The sequence below is a fragment of the Prionailurus bengalensis genome, chromosome E1 (genome assembly GCF_016509475.1).
Source record: "Prionailurus bengalensis isolate Pbe53 chromosome E1, Fcat_Pben_1.1_paternal_pri, whole genome shotgun sequence".
NCBI classification, from domain to species: domain Eukaryota; kingdom Metazoa; phylum Chordata; class Mammalia; order Carnivora; family Felidae; genus Prionailurus; species Prionailurus bengalensis.
This window is the reverse complement of record NC_057347.1, coordinates 24,833,687-24,853,496: the sequence shown is the minus strand read 5'-3', so window position 1 is coordinate 24,853,496 and position 19,810 is coordinate 24,833,687. Positions and strand designations below refer to the sequence as shown.

General features: G+C 35.6%; 1 protein-coding gene and 1 long non-coding RNA gene across 4 annotated transcripts in view; one reads left to right on the top strand and one right to left on the bottom strand.

Moving 5' to 3' along the window:
• Positions 1 to 17,626, bottom strand: part of LOC122485282 — a 124,558-nt gene extending 106,932 nt beyond the window's left edge. Inside the window, exon 1 of the long non-coding RNA XR_006297832.1 lies at positions 17,391 to 17,626. This is a non-coding gene — a long non-coding RNA (uncharacterized LOC122485282). The remainder of the gene's footprint in view (positions 1 to 17,390) is intronic.
• Positions 1 to 19,810, top strand: part of USP32 (ubiquitin specific peptidase 32) — a 242,916-nt gene that overhangs the window by 160,488 nt on the left and 62,618 nt on the right. For all 3 annotated transcript variants that reach the window (XM_043583859.1, XM_043583858.1, XM_043583860.1), the window contains 2 exons: positions 5,413 to 5,474; positions 16,873 to 16,975. In XM_043583859.1, coding sequence (XP_043439794.1) covers positions 5,413 to 5,474; positions 16,873 to 16,975 — 165 coding nt within the window. The remainder of the gene's footprint in view (positions 1 to 5,412; positions 5,475 to 16,872; positions 16,976 to 19,810) is intronic.

Here is a 19,810-nt window from a genome sequence, read left to right as displayed (position 1 = left end):
AGAGGACCTTTTCCAGCTGTGGTCAGAGGGAGGGAAGGAGGGAAAGGAAGAAAGAGAAAGAGAGAGAGAGAGATGACGTTGGAGGAAAAGTTAGAGATGCAAACTTGTTGGCTTTGAGATAGAGGAAGGGGCCATGAACAAAGTAATGTGGGTGAACTCTAGAACTGGAAAAGGCAAAGAAGTGTGTTCTTTTCATCTCCAGAAAGGAATGCAGCTCTGCTGACACCTTGATTTTTGAATTAGTGAGACCCGTGTCTAGCTTTTGACCTACAGAACCATAAGATAATAAAGTTACTTTGTGTTAAGATGCTGAATTTGTGATAATTTGTTATAGAAGCAATAAAAAAAAACAATGCAAAGGGAGATAATCCATATTTATGGATTGGAAGGCTCAGCATCTTGAAGATGTCAGTGTCAGTTCCCTTTAAACTGGTTTGTAGACATTCAGTGCAATCCCAATTAAAAGCACTGCCATTCTTCTCAGAGCTAGAACAAACAATCCTAAAATTTGTATGGAACCACAGAAGACCCCAAATAGCCAAAGTAATATTGAAAAAGAAAACCAAAGGGGCAGAAGGGATCACAGTCCCAGACTTTAGCCTCTACTGCAAAGCTATAATCAAGACAGTATGGTATGGCACAAAAATAGATACATAGACCAATGGAATAGAATAGAGACCCCAGAATTGGACCCACAAATTTATGGCCAACTAATCTTTGACATAGCAAGAAAGAACATCCAATGGAAAAAAGATAGTCTCTTTAGCAAATGGTGCTGGGAGAACTGGACAGCAACGTGCAGAAGAATGAAACTAGACCACTTTTTTACGCCATACACAAAAATAAACCCAAAATGGATGAAAGACCTAAATGTGAGACAGGAAACCATCAAAATCTTCGAGGAGAAAGCAGGCAACAACCTCTTTGACCTCAGCTGCAGCAGTTTCTTGCTCGACACATCTCCAAAGGCAAGGGAATTAAAAGCAAAAATGAGCTATTGGGACCTCATGAAGATAAAAAGCTTCTGCACTGCAAAGTAAACAATCAACAAAACTAAAAGGCAACCGATGGAATGGAAAAAGATATATGCAAATGACTTATCAGATAAAGGGTTAGTATCCAAAATCTATGAAGAACTCATCAAACTCCACACCTGAGAAACAAATAATCCGGTGAAGAAATGGGCAGAAGACATGAATAGACACTTTTCCAAAGAAGACATCCAGATGGCCAACAGACACATATGAAAAGATGCTCAATGTCACTTAATCATCAGGGAAATACAAATCAAAACCACAATAAGATACCACTTTACACCAGTCAGAGTGGCTAAAATTAACAACGCAGGAAACAACAGATGCTGGCAAGGATGTGGAGAAATGGGAACCATCTTACACTGTTGGTGGGAATGCAGACTGGTGCAGCCATCTGGAAAACAGTGTGGAGGGTCCTCAAAAAATTAAAAATAGAACTACCCCATGACCCAGCAATAGCACTACTAGGAATTTATCCAAAGGATACAGGAGTGCTGATTCACAGGGGTACATATACCCCGATGTTTATAGCAGCACTCTCAACAATAGCCAAATTATGGAAAGACCCTAAATGTCCATCAACTGATGAATGGATAAAGAAGATGTGGTTTATATTTACAATGGAATACTACTTGGCATTGAGAAAGAATGAAATCATGCCATTTGTAGCAACATGGATGGAACTGGAAGGTATTATGCTAAGTGAAATAAGTCAGAGAAAGACAGATACCATATGTTTTGACTCATATGTGGATCTTGAGAAACTTAACAGAAGATTATGGGGGAAGGGAAAGGGAAAAAATTAGTTATAAACAGAGAGGGAGGGAGGCAAATCATAAGAGACTCTTAAATACAGAGAACAAACTGAGGATTGATGGGCTTGGGGGAGAGGGGAAAATGGGTGATGGTCATTAAGAAGGGCACTTGTTGGGATGAGCACTGGTTGTTCTATGTAAGCGATGAACCACAGGAATCTATCCCCAAAACCAAGAGCACACTTTTACACACTGTATGTTAGCCATTTGACAATAAATTATATTTAAAAATACATAAATTAAATAAATAAATAAATAAATAAATAAATAAATAAATTGGTTTGTAGATGTGGCGCATTCACAATCAAAATGCCAAAAAGCTTATTGTTGTCATTGTTTTTGTGGAACTGGACAAGCTGATTCTAAGTACATACAGAAGTGGAAAAGGCCAAATGTAACCAAGATAATGTAAAGAACGATGTTAGAGGACTTACATTACCGGATATTAGGACTTAGTATAAAACAGTAGTATTAAGACGATGTGATACCTGCGTGAAGGTAGACAAATAGACCGGTAGAACACTATTGAGAGTTTTTAAACAGACCTACATGTATGTGATCACCTGACTTATAACAAAGAAGACTTTGCATTGCATATGGGAAGGGGTTATCTTTTCAATAAATGGTGTACTGGGTCAATTGGCATCTCTGTGGGGAAAAATGCATTATTATTCTTCCTTCTTACCCATATATCAAGATTAATCCAAGTGGGATTATAAATCTAATAAGTTTGAAAAGTAAAGATAAAGCATTTAGAAAATAATTTGCAAGAATATTTTAATGCCTTTTAGGTGGCAAAGACTTCTTAGGACACAGAAAGCATTAACCACAAAGCAAAAGTTTCTAAGTTGGACTTCAGTAAAATTAAGAATTTTTTTAGGGGCACCTGGGTGGCTAAGTCGATTAAGTGTCTCCATTTGGCTCAGGTCATGAACTCACAGTCAGTTTGAGCCCGCATTGGGCTCTCTGCTGTCCGCACAGAGCCTCCTTCGGATCGCGTGTTGTTGTTCCCCCCCCCCCAATGCCACCCCCTGCGCTGCACCTACCCCACTCATGCTCACTCTGTCTCTGTCTCTCAAAACTAAATAAACAAATTATGTAAAGAGCCTAAATGTCCATCAACTGATGAATGGATAAAGAAATTGTGGTTTATATACACAATGGAGTACTATGTGGCAATGAGAAAGAATGAAATATGGCCCTTTGTAGCAATGTGGATGGAACTGGAGAGTGTTATGCTAAGTGAAATAAGCCATACAGAGAAAGACAGATACCATATGTGTTCACTCTTATGTGGATCCTGAGAAATTTAACAGGAACCCATGGGGGAGGGGAAGGAAAAAAAAAAAAAAGAGGTTAGAGTGGGAGAAAGCCAAAGCATAAGAGACTCTTAAAAACTGAGAACAAACTGAGGACTGATGGGGGGTGGGAGGGAGGGGAGGGTGGGTGATGGGTATTGAGGAGGGCACCTGTTGGGATGAGCACTGGGTATTGCATGGAAAACCAATTTGACAATAAATTTCATATATTAAAAAAATAAAAATAAAATATCTACAAAAAAAACCCAAAACAAAACAAAAAACTAAATAAACAACAAGTCATTTTTTTTTTAAGTGAGGAGCTACCATTTAAAAAGTGAAAAGATAAGTTATGCAGTGGGAGAAGATGTTTGTGAAACCTGCATCTGACAAGACTTGTATCTAGGGCATACAAAGAATAAAAATCAATGAGAAAAAGGCAAAACTTCAATATAAAAATGTGAAAAAAAAAATCCTGAAGAGATGCTTCACAAAACAGAATGTCCCAGTAGTTAATAAATGAAAAGGAGCTCCTTAGTCATCATGGACATACATATTAAAACCACATGTGAAATTCAGTAGACATACCCCAGAATGGTTAGTTTTTAAGTGATATAAAGTATTGGTGAGGATAACAAGCACCTGGAGCTCTCATATATTGCCAATAGGATGTAATTTGTACAATTTGTAATAATTGTAAATTATTACAAACACATTGGAAATTGTTTGGCAGTATTTATAAAAGTTGAACATATATTTACCTGGTGACCCGTAAAGTCTACTCATATGTAAAACCTACAGAAACTGGTGTTATCTGGGCACCAAAAGACCTACAAGTAAGTTCTTAAAATCACTATTTGTTGTAGCCCAAAAAACCCCAGAAAATGACCCAAATACTTATTAATAAATAAATACATAGGAAGTAAATTGTGGCATGTGCATACAGTGGTATACTTTAAAGCACTGGAAAATAAGTCTAATATTGCTACACCCAACAACATGGATGCATCTTACATAAACTTGAGCTGAAAACACTAAACCAAAAAGTTCAAAAGCATGCAAAACCTATTCTATGGTGATAGTATTCAGGATAGTGGATACATCAGAGAAGTGCAGTGGTGTCTGGGAAGGAACCCAAAGTGGACTTTGGGTGAGATAGCAGTTGTTTTTTTACTGGGTTTCATAGATACTACTTTGTGAAAAGTCGTTGAACTGTACACTTAAGATTTGTTCACTTGTAAGCATGTGTATTTCCATTTTCTATAAGTTTGCTTAGAAAAATAGGTTTCAAAAGCTCAAATATCTGTCAATATGAGAATGGATAAAATAGTGGTGTGTTCAAACAATGGAATACTACTTAGTAATGACAATGAACTACTTACTCCTAAATAGATAAATCTCAAAAACCCAATTTGTGGATTTTGTTGTTACGTAAATGTCATCTCAAAAGGTAAAACTGTAAACAGATCTCGAACTCTCTGGTTAATGTTAGCCATGCTGATGTATTTATAAAGAGCTGTACTACTGTCTGTAATTTACTTTGAAATGCATCCAAAAATTAAGGATGGATGAATTAATGGATAGATGCAAGTATAATAAAACGTTAATGTTAGAATCTAGATAATGGGTATGACATGTTCAGTGTTAAATTCTTTAAACTTTTCTGTGTTTTTGAAATATTTCATGAGAAAATATTGAAAAATTACATCTGTTGATGATATTTAGAGAAGGCACATAGAGGAAATGAGCCCTAAAAAGCATATTTTTAAAAAGCTTATTTAGCATTAGTGGCAGTAATTTTTCTCTTTGAACTGATTAAACTGAAATGCTACCCATATTTTTTGTCTCCTATATCCTCTGCATCTCCCCTCGCCTTTCTCCTTGAGTGCCATGATTTGCTCTTCAGATTTCAGGAAAGAAAATAATATTCCCTGTGTGAAATATCTTAAAATACATAGTATTAATGAAATGTTCTGGTAAATAGTTCTTTTCTTCTGTCTCTGTCTCTATCTCCGTTTTCCTCCCTCCCTTCCTTTCTTTCCTGTCTCACACAGAGATTTAGAAGTTGGCCTCTATTGAAATAGTTTGTTTAGAAAACGAACAAACAGCTCAAGTTTAAAGTTCAAACATTGATAATTCATCTTTTGAAAGCTATTGCTAATTCAGATTCCCATCCACAAAATGGAACTCATGCAGAGCATGTGAAATTTTATACAGTCCAGTCATTGGCACCAGTGAAGTTTGATTTACCACTTTTTTCTCTAGGTATGTCACATAGTTCTGGGGTTAAGACCAGCTACTCCTGAAGAAGAAGGACAAATTATTAGGTAAGTTTATAGTTTCAATCAGTGTACTTTTTATTATATAGTTGAAATTTCCGACACTTGAAATATATTGTTATTAAGTAACATGTCCCATTTTAATATAATCATTATAGTGACACCTTGTTTCTCCAAATTAGTTTCATATTGAAATATTTTTGTTAAAATAATTTCCTAACCAAAGGATTGGATTAATTTAGAAATCATATTCTCTTTAGCTTTAAAATTGCACCAAGTACTGAATTTAATTTTTTGAAATAAGAAAGACATCTTAGGGACACCTGGGTGGCTCAGACGTTAAGCGTCCTTTTGGTTTCAGCTCAGGTCATGATCTCACGGTTCATGAGATTGAGCCCCATGTCGGGCTCTGTGCTGATAGTCCTGAGCCTGCCTGGGATTCTCTCCCTCTCTCTTTCTCTGCCCCTCCTCTGCTCACATGTGCATGCTGTCTCTCCCAAAATAAAAAAAAACTTTAAAAAAAAAGATATTTTATAAGATGAAAGGTTGCAATTTTTCCTTACTACAAAATAGTTCATGTTTATTGTAAAAAGGTTTTTATAAAGTAAAGCTGAATAAAAAGAAGCAAAAAAAAGCACATCATCTCTGTATTTATAGGTAATTGCTGTTGACATTTTTTCAATTGTATTGAGGTGTAATATCTAAAATTGTAAAATATTTAAAGTGTACAATTTGATTTGATATGGGTACAGATTGTGAAAGGATTCCAACCATCAAGTTAACATATCCATCACTATTCCCTCACATATTTCCTTTTTTTAAATTTATTGTTTTAATTTACATCCAAGTTAGCATATAGTACAACAGTTATTTCAGGAGTAGATTCCTTATGCCCCTTAACCATTTAACCCCCCCCCCCACAATCCCTCCAGTAACCTTCTGTTTGTTCTCCATTTTTAAGAGTCTCTTATGTTTGTCCCCCTCCCTGTTTTTATATTATTTTTACTTCCCTTCCCTTATGTTCACCTGTTTTGTATCTTAAAGTCCTCATATGAGTGAAGTCATATGATCTTTGCCTTTCTCTAATTTTGCCAATTCCATCCACATAATTGCAAATGGCAAGATTTCATTCTTTTTGATTACCAAGTAATACCCCATTGTATATATATACCACACCTTTATCCATTCATCCATCGATGGACATTTGGGCTCTTTCCATACTTTGGCTATTGTTGATAGTGCTGCTATAAACATTGGGGTGTATGTGCCCCTTCGAAACAGCATATCTGTATCCCTTGGATAAATACCTAGTAGTGCAATTTCTGGGTCGTAGGGTAGTGCTATTTTTAATTTTTGGAGGGATCTCCATACTGTTTTCCAGAGTGGCTACACCAGTTTGCATTCCCACTAGCAGTGCAAAAGAGATCCTCTTTCTCCACATCCTTGCTAACATCTGTTGTTGCCTGAGTTGTTAATGTTAGCCATTCTGACAGGTGTCAGGTGGTATCTCATTGTGGTTTTGATTTGTATTTCCCTGATGATGAGTGATATTGAGCATTTTTTCATTTGTTGGTATGCCATGTGGATGTCTTCTTTAGAGAAGTGCCTATGTATGTCTTTTGCCCATTTCTTCACTGGATTATTTGTTTTTTGGGTGTTGAGTTTGATAAGTTCTTTATAGATTTTGGATCCTTTTTTTTTTTTTTAAATTGTAAGAATATTTAAGGTCTACTCTCTTAGCAGATTTCAGTTATACACTACAGTGTTATCAACTGTAGTCACCATATTATACATCACATCTTCAAACTTTATTTATCTTATAAAAGTTTGTACCCTTTTATCAGCCTGTCTGTATTCTCCCAACCTCCAGCAACTGCTCTTCTACTCTCTGTTTCTGAATTCAACTCTTTTTTTTTAAGATTCTGCATATAAGTGATATACCATGCAATATTTGTCTGTCTTTGCCTGCCTTATTTCACTTAGTGTAATGCCTTCCAGACTCATGCATTTTGTTGTAAATGACAGGATTTCCTCTTAAGACTGGATAATATTCCATCATACACATATATATATGTATGTGTATATATATACACCACATTTTTTTTCTATCATACATATACATATATACACACACACACACACACATACCACATTTTGTTTATCCATTCATTCATTATTGTACACATAGGTTGTTAGCACACCTTGGCTTTTGTGAATAATGCTGCAATGAATATGGAAGTAAAGCTATCATCTTCAAGATCATGATTTTGTTTCCTTTGGTTTTATACCCAGAAGTAGGATTGCTGGATCATATGGTAGTTCTTTTTTTGATTTCATGTGAAACCTAGTTTTTATAGTGACTATTCCAGTTTATATTCCCATCAACAGTGTATAAGGATTCTTTTTTTCTCCACATCTGTGAATGGATATTCTCTCTGGTCTTTTTGATAATAGCCATCCTAACAGGCATGCAGTAGTACCTCATTGTGGTTTTGAGTTGTATTTCCCTGATAATTAGTGGTGTTGAGTACCTTTTCATGTAGCTTTTGGCCATTTGTATGTCTTTTTTAGAAAAACATCTATTCAGGTTCTTTCCCATTTTAAATTGGATTATTATTATCTTTTTACTATTAAGTTGTAATGAATTTCATATATATATGTGTGTGTGTATATATATATATATATATATATATATATTTTTTTTTTTTTTTTGGATATTGGATCTGTGGTTTGCAAATATTTCCTTCCACTGCATAGATTGCCTTTTCATTTTGTTAATGGTTGCACTATTGACACTTTTATGTTCATATACCCACATATGTATGCCTCTGATGGGATTTGTAAATGTTTTTTTAAAAATGAGAATATTTCATGATGCCTGCGTGGCTCGGTCAGTTAAGTGTCTGACTTCAGTTCAGGTCATGATCTCAGGTCATTTGTGAGTTCAAGCCCCATGTCAGGCTCTGTGCTGATAGCTCAGAGCCTGGAGCCTCCTTTGGATTCTGTGTCTTCCTCTCTTTGCCTCTAGCCCACTCACACTCTGTCTCTCTGTCTCTCAAAAGTAAATAAACATTTAAAAGAAAGAAAGGGGGACACCTGGGTGGCTCAGTCGGTTAAGCGTCCAACTTTGGCCCAGGTCATGATCTCTCAGTTTGTGGGTTCGAGCCCTGCATTGGGCTCTGTGCTGATGGCTCAGAGCCTGGAGCCTGCTTTGGATTCTGTGTCTCCCTTTCTCTCTGCTCACACTCTCTCTCTTCTTCAAAAATAAACATTAAAAAAAATTTTTTTAAAAGGAAAGAAGGAAGGATATTTCAAAACACTCTTTTATTTTTGGCCTCCATTTTCACTGCAGATTACATCAAATGACACTTTTACATATCAATAAAAGCCTTTTATAATTTAAATGACTGGCTAGTAGGCCCCATTCATCCCCTATTTTTTAATCTCTATTTTTCTTTAATATAATTTAGTAATTTAGTAATAAATTCTGTATGCCTTTGGTTAGGTATTTATTTAGGCAATATTACTTGAGGGGAAATATCTAGGTTAATAGGCCTGCACATTTTTATGGCTATAATTCAATTTTTAATATATCAAGTATCTTTCATTGCTTTAGTGTTACTACTTTTGTGTAGGAAGTTTCAGAAACAAGACTGAATCACTATTAAACTTGGCTTTTAGAATAAATTCAATATATAGTTTGTCACTTACTCTTGAAACTAGTGTGTATGCAAATTTTTCAGTAGTTTCTTCTGGTGTATGACTGCTTGATAAGAGAGTATACTGAATAGAGTTGTTTGGAATACCTGAGGACCGGAAGGATTATGTAGTTAACATTTAAAGAGAAATGCCAATTGAGATTCAGATTAATTTAAGTAGCAAATATATTTTCCATCTTTGTAAAATAGATTCTTTTAGGGGCACTTGGGTGGCTCAGTCACTTAAGTGTCTGACTCTTGATTTCAGCTCAGGTGATGACCTCAGAGTTCATGGGTTTGAGTCCTGCATCGGGCTCTGTGCTGAGAGCATGGAGCCTGCTTCAGATTTTCTCTCTCCCCACCTCTCTCTGCCCATCCCCTGCTCGCTCTCTTAAAATAAATGAACTTAACAAAAACTGGATTCTTTTAAAAAATGGTGATTTTTTTTTTTAATTTTTTTTAACATTTATTTATTTTTGAGACAGAGAGAGACAGAGCATGAACGGGGGAGGGGCAGAGAGAGGGAGACACAGAATCTGAAACAGGCTCCAGGCTCTGAGCCATCAGCCCAGAGCCCGATGCGGGGCTTGAACTCACGGACTGCGAGATCGTGACCTGAGCTGAAGTCGGACGCTTAACCGACTGAGCCACCCAGGCGCCCCCAAAAATGGTTATTTTTTTAAAGAATTTTTAGCTGTATCCATTTTGAAAATGTTTTCATAAAAACTCTAGTCTCATGTAGTCATTTTAATTTTCATGCTCAGAAAACTCATTCTTATTTACTCATCTTGTATTCAGATGTTGACAGTGTTGTCTTGATTTTTTCTGATTTTTAACTGTCATAAAATAAAATTTTAAAGTACATTTAAGTGTACAAATGAGATATGGTAAAGAAATACTGAAAGGCTTTTATGTAGCTGCAGTAGCTTTTTCTTACAGTATTGTAATCTAATTTCATCACATGCTAATATCTTCTGAAGTCAGTATGACTTAGTATACATATTAAGAATGCTGTCTAGATAAGCACCAGGTGATGTATGGAATTGTTGAATCAGTATATTGTACACCTGAAACTAAAATAACATTGTATGTTAGCTAACTGGAATTAAAATAAAAACTTAAAAAAATGCTGTATAACCTGTATATGCATTTCTTGGCTTAATTATTTTGCAAATGCTTATAGCATCCCTATTTTAAAATATAATGCTGGTAAAATCTCATGTTTTTATAGAACTTTGTTCTTTACACAGTAGTTCCATTTGCATTATTTCACCTATTCCTTAGAATAACTGCTTTAACTTGTTGGGATGAGCACTGGGTGTTGTACAGAAACCATTTTGACAATAAATTATATTAAAAAAAAGAATAACTGCTTTAAATTAGTATCACCATCCCATTTTATAGAAGAGGAAACTGAGAACACAAAAGTTGAGGAACTTATTACCAAAAATTGCATGGAAGTGGCAGGATCAAGTCAATGACTTTTTTCATTGAAAACACAAATAGGGGCGCCTGGGTGGCGCAGTCGGTTAAGCGTCCGACTTCAGCCAGGTCACGATCTCGCGGTCCGCGAGTTCGAGCCCTGCGTCGGGCTCTGGGCTGATGGCTCAGAGCCTGGAGCCTGTTTCTGATTCTGTGTCTCCCTCTCTCTCTGCCCCTCCCCCGTTCATGCTCTGTCTCTCTCTGTCCCAAAAATAAATAAACGTTGAAAAAAAAAATTAAAAAAAAAAAAAGAAAACACAAATAATCTGCCTCTGTATTCCTTATTTTTACTAAATCTGAATTTTAAATTCTAGATTCCAAAGTGGTTCATTTCATTTTTGACTTTTGAGTTTTGTGTTATTTTGCCTGCGTTTTTACTCCTAGAAATTCATTTGAATTTGTCGGATGATTTTTAAAGTATGAATCGGGTTGGTATATATGCAATGAGATGAAAGAAATATTTCTCTCTAACTTAAAGAATCAGTAATTTATATCAAAATTAGTATTTCTGCAAGGCTGAGTGAAGATGTCAGCAAATCCTCCCTGAAAAGCAACTGGACAAAATAGAACATTGTACAAAATTGTCAGCCAGCTATTTTAGGACTTTGGAAATGGACCAAAGCTATTCGACAATTGGGAAGCATTTATTCAAGAAAAACCACTAAACCTTGGTAAGGATAATGGGAATCTGTGGTAATTTTACTTGGGGCTGTTCCCATTCCTTCCTACCCAACATGATAGTTTTACCAAGGCAGAGATGACAAGGCTGACTTAATTTGGAATAGGACAGGCATGAATGCCTGCCCAAGAAAATTGTGCATATACACAATATTTATATTTGTGTGTGTGTATATATATAAATAAGTAATTTATATGTATATATATATTTATATATATATAGTCATATATATTTATATGACAATCATGTTGGCAAACAATCAGGGAACATCATTAGCTTGGGATTGAGATACTGATTAAGGAAAACACCAGACTGACAGGCCAGTCAAAATTTTAACCAAGAGATCCAGGGAACAAGATGACCGTAATGAGTATTGATATATTTCACCATATCACAAATGATCTGGAAGCCTGCTCATACACAAGGCTAGGCCCAAGCTCAGCAGAAACCAAGGAGGACCGTAGCTATCTATTCATTCCTGATTGAATGTGAGACCTTGCACATGCAAAAAGTAAAAACCAAGGAAGTTCGTTATCTGCCTGAACTTTGCATCATTTTTCAAACTGCAAACTCTTCCATCAAGAAAAGTGTAAGTATTACTGGCTCAAGATGTTTCAGCATAGCCCCTCACCAGTTATTGTCTGATCAGTAAATTATGCTGTTCCCAAGGAAGCCAAACTTAAATGTAAAAAATAATAAAACTGAGCTGCCTCACACTGCAGGGGAAACAGACTCTAGAATTAGTCCAGGAAGTCACAAGGCAAAACACACAGGTGGTATCAGAATCCAGAGTTGGTGAAACATATTATCAAATATGTCCAGTTCTCAATAACAGAAGATCATGAAACATACAAAAAATAGAAAACGTGACCCATATACCGTGGTGGTGGTGGTGGTGACAACACTAGATAATAGAAACTGTCACTGAAGTAGCCTCAGATGTTTGACTTAGGACACAAAGATTTCACAGTTGTTATAAATGTTTTCAGTGCTAAAGGAAGCTTTGTTTAAAGATTTAAAGGAAAATATAATGACAATAACTAGTCAAATATAAAATATCAATAAGGAGATAAAAATTTTAAAAGTGAACTCAATGGAAATCCTGGAGTTGAAAATTACAATAAATGAAATGAAAATTCGCTACAGGGACTCAGCAACTGATTAGAGTTGCAGAGAAATAATCAGCAAAATAGAATATAGATCAATAGAGATTTTCCAGTATGAAGAGCAGAGAGAATAAATAAAAATGAACAGAACCTGAAGTGTGTGAAACACCAGAGACAGGTATACCAATACACACATAATGGAAGTCCCAAAAGGAGGAAAGGAGCAGAAAAAAATATTTGACAAAATAATGGCTGGATCTTCTAAAAGTATTGAAAGTCACTAATCCAAGAAGCCCAACAAACTGCAAGCAGGTTAAAAACAGATCCACATCTAAACATATCACAGTCAAACTGTTCAAAGTTACAATGAGAAGATCTTAAAAGCAGGAAGAGAAAAATGACTCCTTCTGTAGAAGGCAATAAGATTAATGGCTGACCTTTTTTTTTTCTTTTAGAAATGATAGGGGTCAGTAGGCAGTGTGATGACATTCAGAGTGTTGAAGGGGGAAAACTGTTAACCCAGAATTCTTTATCCAGCAGAATTATCCTTCAGAAATTAAGGTAATTTGAAAACAGTCCATACAAACACTATTGCTAGTTAACATGTCTTAAATACTGAAGGAATAAAATACTTAAAATATTGAAGGAACTTCTTCATGCTAAAACAAAGTGACCCCAGACAATAATTTGAATTACATAAAGAAATATAGAGCACCAGTAAACATAATGATATCCCAGTACATTTCTGTTTCACCTTTTTACTGACTTAAAATACAAAATCATAAGACAATAATTTGAAAGCTATGTTGTTCTTACATGATAAAAAGACGTCATATGCATGACAATACAACCAAGAGAATGGGAACTAGAGCTATATTTGAACAGCATCTATATTTTACTGAAATAAATTAGTATTAATCTGAAGTAGCATGTGTTAAGCTTTATTTTGTAACTCTAAAGCAGCCATAAGAATATAATCCCAAATATAGTTTCTTTAAAAAGATAATTAAAATGATATGCTATCTAATACAGAACAATCTAATACAAAAGAAGGAAGTAAAGGAGGAATAGAAAATCAAAAATACTTGAGATAAATAGAAAACAAGTAACAAAATGGTAGGCACAAATCCATATCAATAATTACTTTAAGTATAAATGGATTAAACAATTATCAAAAGCTAGACTGATTTTTTTTAATCCAAACACTTGAGATTCAAAGACACAAATAGATTCAAAGTAAAATGCTGAAATAAATATAACCATGCATATTTAGGAAAAAATGGCTTTTAGACAAAGGATTGTTACTACACAGACATTTTATAATGGTAAGTTGCAGTTCTTCAGGAAAATATAAAAGTTGTAAATGTATATGCACCCAGCAGCAGAACACTCCACCCAACAACAGCAGGGTACATATTCAAGTACATGTGATATTGTCTAGGACAGACTATATGTTAAACCATGGATTATTACACTGTGGCCCATTGGCTGACTTTGGTCCACTACCTGATTTTATACAGCCTACAAGCTAGAAATGTTTTTTTACACTCTTTTTATATATCAAGAACCATAAAGCCTGGTTTGAGAGAAGTTAAAATCTAAAGATAGGTCAATTGAAGCTATTGAGACTGAGTAGTAGAAAGACAAAAGAACTAAGGGAAATGAACAGAGTTTAGTGGACCTGTTGAAATAGCAGCAACCGTACCATCATACACATAGGAATCCCAGAAGGAGAAGAGAAAAAGTGGCAGAATACTTGAAGAAATAATGGGTCCAAACTCCCCACACTTGATAAATGATATGAACCTAAACATTAGAAAAGCTCATCGAGCTCCAAGAAGGATAACACTGTAAGTGATTTACACCAAGACTCATTTTAATCAGATGATCAGAAGCCAGAGACAGAGAAAAATTTTAAAGTAGCAAGAGAAAAGCTATCCACCACATGCAGTAGATCTTCAATAAGATTAACAGCAGGTTTCTCATCAGAAATCTTGGAATCCAGGAGTGAGCAGAATGGTACTTTTATTCTGTATCTAGGAAAAATATTTTTTTCAAAAGTGATTTGGATTTTAAGTTGAATTCTTACGTGTGACAATAAAAACCATGAGCAACCAAAGAAAAAATAGATAAATTTGACCATCAAAATTTATTTATTTTTATTTTTTTAATTTAAGTTTATTTTGAGAGAGAAGGATTGTGCACACGTGAGTAGGGGGGAGGGGCAGAGAGAGAGGACAGAGAGAGAATCCCAAACAGGCTCTACACTGTCAGTGCAGAGCCCACTGAGGGGCTCAAACTCAGGAACTGTAGGATCATGACCTGAGCTGAAATCAAGAGTGGGACGCTTAACCAACTGAGCCACTCAAGTGCCCCTGACCATCAAAATTTTAAACTGTTTATCGGGGCATCTGGGTGTCTCAGTCAGTTAAGCATCTGACTTCAACTCAGGTCATGATCTCATGGTTCGTGAGTTCATGACCCATGTCAGGCTCTGTGCTGACAGCTCAGAGCCTGGAGACTGCTTCAGATTCTGTATCTCCCTTTCTCTCTCTCTCTCTCTCTCTCTCCCTCCCTCCCTCCCTCCCTCCCTCCCCTGCTTTCTCTCTCTCTCTCAAAAATAAATAAGTATTAAAAAAATTTTTTTTAACTTACGTTTATCAAAGGACATTGTCAAGAAAGTGACAAAACAACCTACAAAATGGAGATAATATTTGTAAATCACAGATCTGCCAGGGGTCAACTAACCAACAAAATGGAGATAATATTTGTAAATCACAGATCTGTCAGGGGTCAACTAACCAGGGGTCAACTAACTCCTACAGCTCACTAACAAAAAGAAAACTCAATTAAAAACTGGGTAAAGGACTTGAATACACATTTCTCCAGAGATGACCTACAAATGGTCATCGAGCACATAAAAAGATACTCAAAATCATTAGTCATTAAGGAAATGCAACTCAAAAACCACAATGATTCTGCTTTGCACTTACTAGGATGTTTATAATTAAAAAAATGGAAAATAATTTTGTAAGGATGTGGAGAAATTGGGACACTGATATATCACTGGTGGAAATATAAAATGGTATAGCTGCTGTGTGGAAAAGTTGGTAGTTCCTCAACATGGAATCCCATGTAACCTGGCAATTCCACTTCTAGGTATATACCCCCAACAGTTGAAAACAGGGACTCAAATACTTGTAAACAAATGTTCATAGCAACACTATATACAATAAGTAGTAAGTGGAAACAGCCCAAGTAGCCATCAGTGGATGAATAGGTAAACACAATGTGGTATATGCATACTGTGGAATATTATTCAGCCATAAAAAGGAACGATGTATTCCTACGTGCAGCAACATGGATGAACCTCACAAATGAAAAAAGCCAGATATAAGAGGTCACATATTGTATGATTCTATTTATATGAAATATCCAGAATAGGTAAATGAATAGATAAAGAGAACAGAATGGTGATTGTCAAGGGCTGGGGGAAGGGAATAATAGGAAATAACTGCCTAATGTATCACTACTCAGTTGGAATGTATAGAAAATGTTTTGGAGAAATACACATAACATAAAAGTGACCATTTAAAGCATAACAGTCCACTGGCATTAGTACATTCAAAATAGGCAACCAACACCTTATGTTATGAATTTCTCCTCTGTAAAAGTTTTTTTTAAATCACCATGTGTTACCACTTCATACCCACTTGAACGTTTGATAGAAAAGACAGGCAATAACAAGTGTTACCAAGAATGTGGAAAAACTAGAACCATTGTACCTTACTGATGGGAATGTTAAATGGTGCAGCCACTTTGGAAAATAGATTGCCAGTTTCAGATTATCAGATGTTAGGTAGATAAACAAAATGTGTATACAGACCTTTGGAATGATTTTAAGTAATATTTGGAATGGAATTAAAAGGCACAAACTAATGATATCTGCTGCAACATAGATGAACCTCAAAAACATTATGGTAAGGAAAAGAGGCCAGGTATAAAAGACCATGTGTTGTATTATTCTATGTATATGAAATGTTCAGAAAAGGGCAAATTGTAAGAGATAGAAAATAGACTGGTAGTTTCCTGAACTGAGGGTGGTGATGTAACTTGACTAAATGTGGGTACAGGATAGCTTTTGGGGGTAATTGAAATATTCTAGAATTGGATTCTGGTGATGGTTGCACATGTTTATAAATTTACCAAAATCATTGAGCTGTACGCTGAATTCAGGTAAATTTTGTGTTATGTAAGTTAGTCCTCAGTAAAGCTGTTTTTAAAACATCAGTGTGAAGCCTGATAGTGGTATTTAGGACTCCTAAATTTGGCTTACCAGTGTTTCACTAATTTAAACTATGGCAGTCCCCCAAGTATATGTGTCATGTTTTTCCCTTGTAAAAATTTCTAATGATAATTTGTGGATGTGTGGTCATCTGTTTCATACTATTTGATATACTGAATGTCTTTTGTATGTACAGAGGATGGTTAGAACGAGAGAGCAGGTATGGTCTGCAACCAGGACACAATTGGTTTATCATCTCCATGCAGTGGTGGCAGCAGTGGAAAGAATATGTCAAATATGTGAGTATGACCCCCCTATGTAATATTTCATAGGATTTTCAACTCTATCAGACTTTGGTGGCTCCTGGCCAGTAATAAAATCCTTCTACATAGATGAGGATTTGATGGGGAAAGAAATGAGTACCTGTGTGATATATTTGCTATAGACCAAGCTCTGTGCTTATACTGCCACATAAATTTCCTGCCTTGAAACAAATCTCTGAGGAAGGTGATAATGGACGCGTGGGTGCATGTATATGCATTTTACATATCTCATTTAATGCTCACAATATCCCTGGGAGAAAAGTGGTATTATATTCATTTTACCTGTGATGTACCTAAGGCTGAAATTAAAGGTGACCTAAATATCTTGCTTACTGGGATCAAACCTAAGGTCTGACTTTTAAGCCAGTGGTATCTCAACCACATCACTTACCTTATCCTTCATTTGTTCACCTTTTTCATCAAAATGTTGAAGACCCTTGGGTAAGAAGTGTTGATTTTTCTGTTCAAGAAAGTTAATTTCAGGACTAACATTAGATTCAGTTTCTAAATGATAATCTGCCATTGTTCCAAATAAAGAGTTAAAAGAGGAATTCTCAGTGAAAATTCTAGAGTCTTTATGTATGTGTGTGTGTATCTTGATTGTTTATTTTGAGAGAGATCACACGCGAGTGAGGGAGAGGCAGAGAGAGAGGGAGAGAGAATCCCAAGCAGGCTCCATACTGTCAGTGGACTCAATCTCATGAACTATGAGATCATGACCTGAGCCAAAGTCAAGAGTTAGATGCTTAACTGACAGAGCCACCCAGGCACCCCTAGAGTCTTATGTAAAACAAAGAATGGATTTTTCTTCAGTATGAAAAGACTCAGAGTAATGCTAGGAATCATATTTCTCCCATTTTTGGAGAGCCAGTTGATATATAGATTCATCGTTAGTTACCAAATGGTCACCAACCAAATGATCACTAACCTGATAGTTTGATTCATATTTTTTCCTGTATGTCCTTTTGTGTCATTGCTTATTTATCAGAATATTAGTAGATGTTCACATTATTTACTTCATTATTCTAACTGGTTCTTTTTCTGTTTTGCAGAGTTTAATATTGTGTTTTCACATATAAAATATGTTAATTGGAAAAAATAGACTGATGTTGTTGAAGGAGAAGTAGGCAAATGACTTCAAACTTTGTAGGTAGATAATGATGGTGATTGTAGGTAGAAAATGAAAACATTGAGGTAAAGCATCAAGTCTTTTTTGAAATGCTTTTTGTTCTTTATATTCTTAAATCGGCCTTAGAATTAATGGTTATTAAAGTCTTACTGGCTACAGACTCAAAGAAAATCCTCATTTTGTGTTTTGAAGTGTTATTTTTATTTCCTGTAGGAACATGGTAGAGGTCTTGTTCTTAGCAGCACATCTCTCATAAGTAGACAGAAGTGCAGTGTTGAGAACACAAACCTGATTTGCTCTTGCTTCCCATAACCCTTCTGTGCTTGAAAAGAATTAGTGGAGGGTAGTAAGGGAGAGATATAGAGGTGGAAATCTACACTTAAGTATCAAATTCTCTCTACTGTGGCATTCTGTATTGTTGTCTAGTATGTCTGTCAAATGCAGACTTAAAGTTTACTTTAAAATGAAACTGGTTAACTGTTGTGAGAAAGGTATCAATTTATGTGTAGGGAAAAGTAGCAGAGACTTAAGGCAACTTACTTAATAAGGGGGAAAAATGTAAATTGAGTAAGAGCAGTCTTTTCTGAAGATATGTATTAGAAAAGTGATCTTTAGTAAATAAAAGGTAACTTTGTTTTATATGCAAATAACTATTTTAAAAAATGGCATTCTGGGCCTCATCTGTAAAATGAGATTAAGAACAGTAACCTGCATCATAGCATGTTAAGAAGATTAAAGGAGCTGATACATGTGAAGCATTTAAAACAAAAATTTTTTCTTAATGTTTGTTTATTTTTGAGAGAGAGAGTGTGAGCAGGGAGGGACAGATAGAGACACAGAATCCGAAGCAGGCTCCAGTCTCTGAGCAGTCAGCACAGAGCCTGATATGGGGATCAAACCCACAAACTGTGAGATCATGACCTGAGCGGAAGTCGGACGCTCAACTGACTGAGCCACCCAGATGCCCCTATGAAGCATTTTAGGACAGTGTCTGGTACATAGTAAGTACTGAAGTATTACCTAATAGTCTGAGAAAACAGTATAGGATGATAGCAGTGAGCTTGTACTCCTTGTGGTAGAGTCCTGGGCCTGCTACTTGCTGTATGACTTTAAACAAGTTACTTATCCTTTCCCTACCTCAGTTTCTTCATATGAACAACAAGATTATCTCAATAGGGTTGTTATAAAGAATTAAATAAATTAACATTTGTGAAGCACTTGGCCCCATGCCTGGCAAGTAGAAACCCTATGTAAAGTTAGTGAAGTAATGGTAGTAATATTAACAGTGGTTTTAGCAGCAGTAGCAATAGTAATTAATGATTTCTATTTACCTTTGCAGCATATAGCAATTTTGGCAAATACTTTGTTTAAGAAAAATTAATTGGTGTTTTTATTGTTTTGGATAATTTGATCTTACTGTGGGCTTAATCTGCCCACCTAATAAGACCATCAATTAGCTTTAGTTAATGTCTCCATAAAATGGCATACTCTGTAGTGGTTTACCTCAAATTTGCTATGATTGACTTGAGGTTGAATATTTGATCTGCTCATGCAATCTGTTCATTAATGAGCCAAAGGTATTTCTACCATGTGAAATCTCCCTTTGTAAAAATGTAAATGAGGAGAAATGGTGAGATCTTTTCTGTTTGTCATCATTGTAGTATATATGTTTGTCTTTCCTC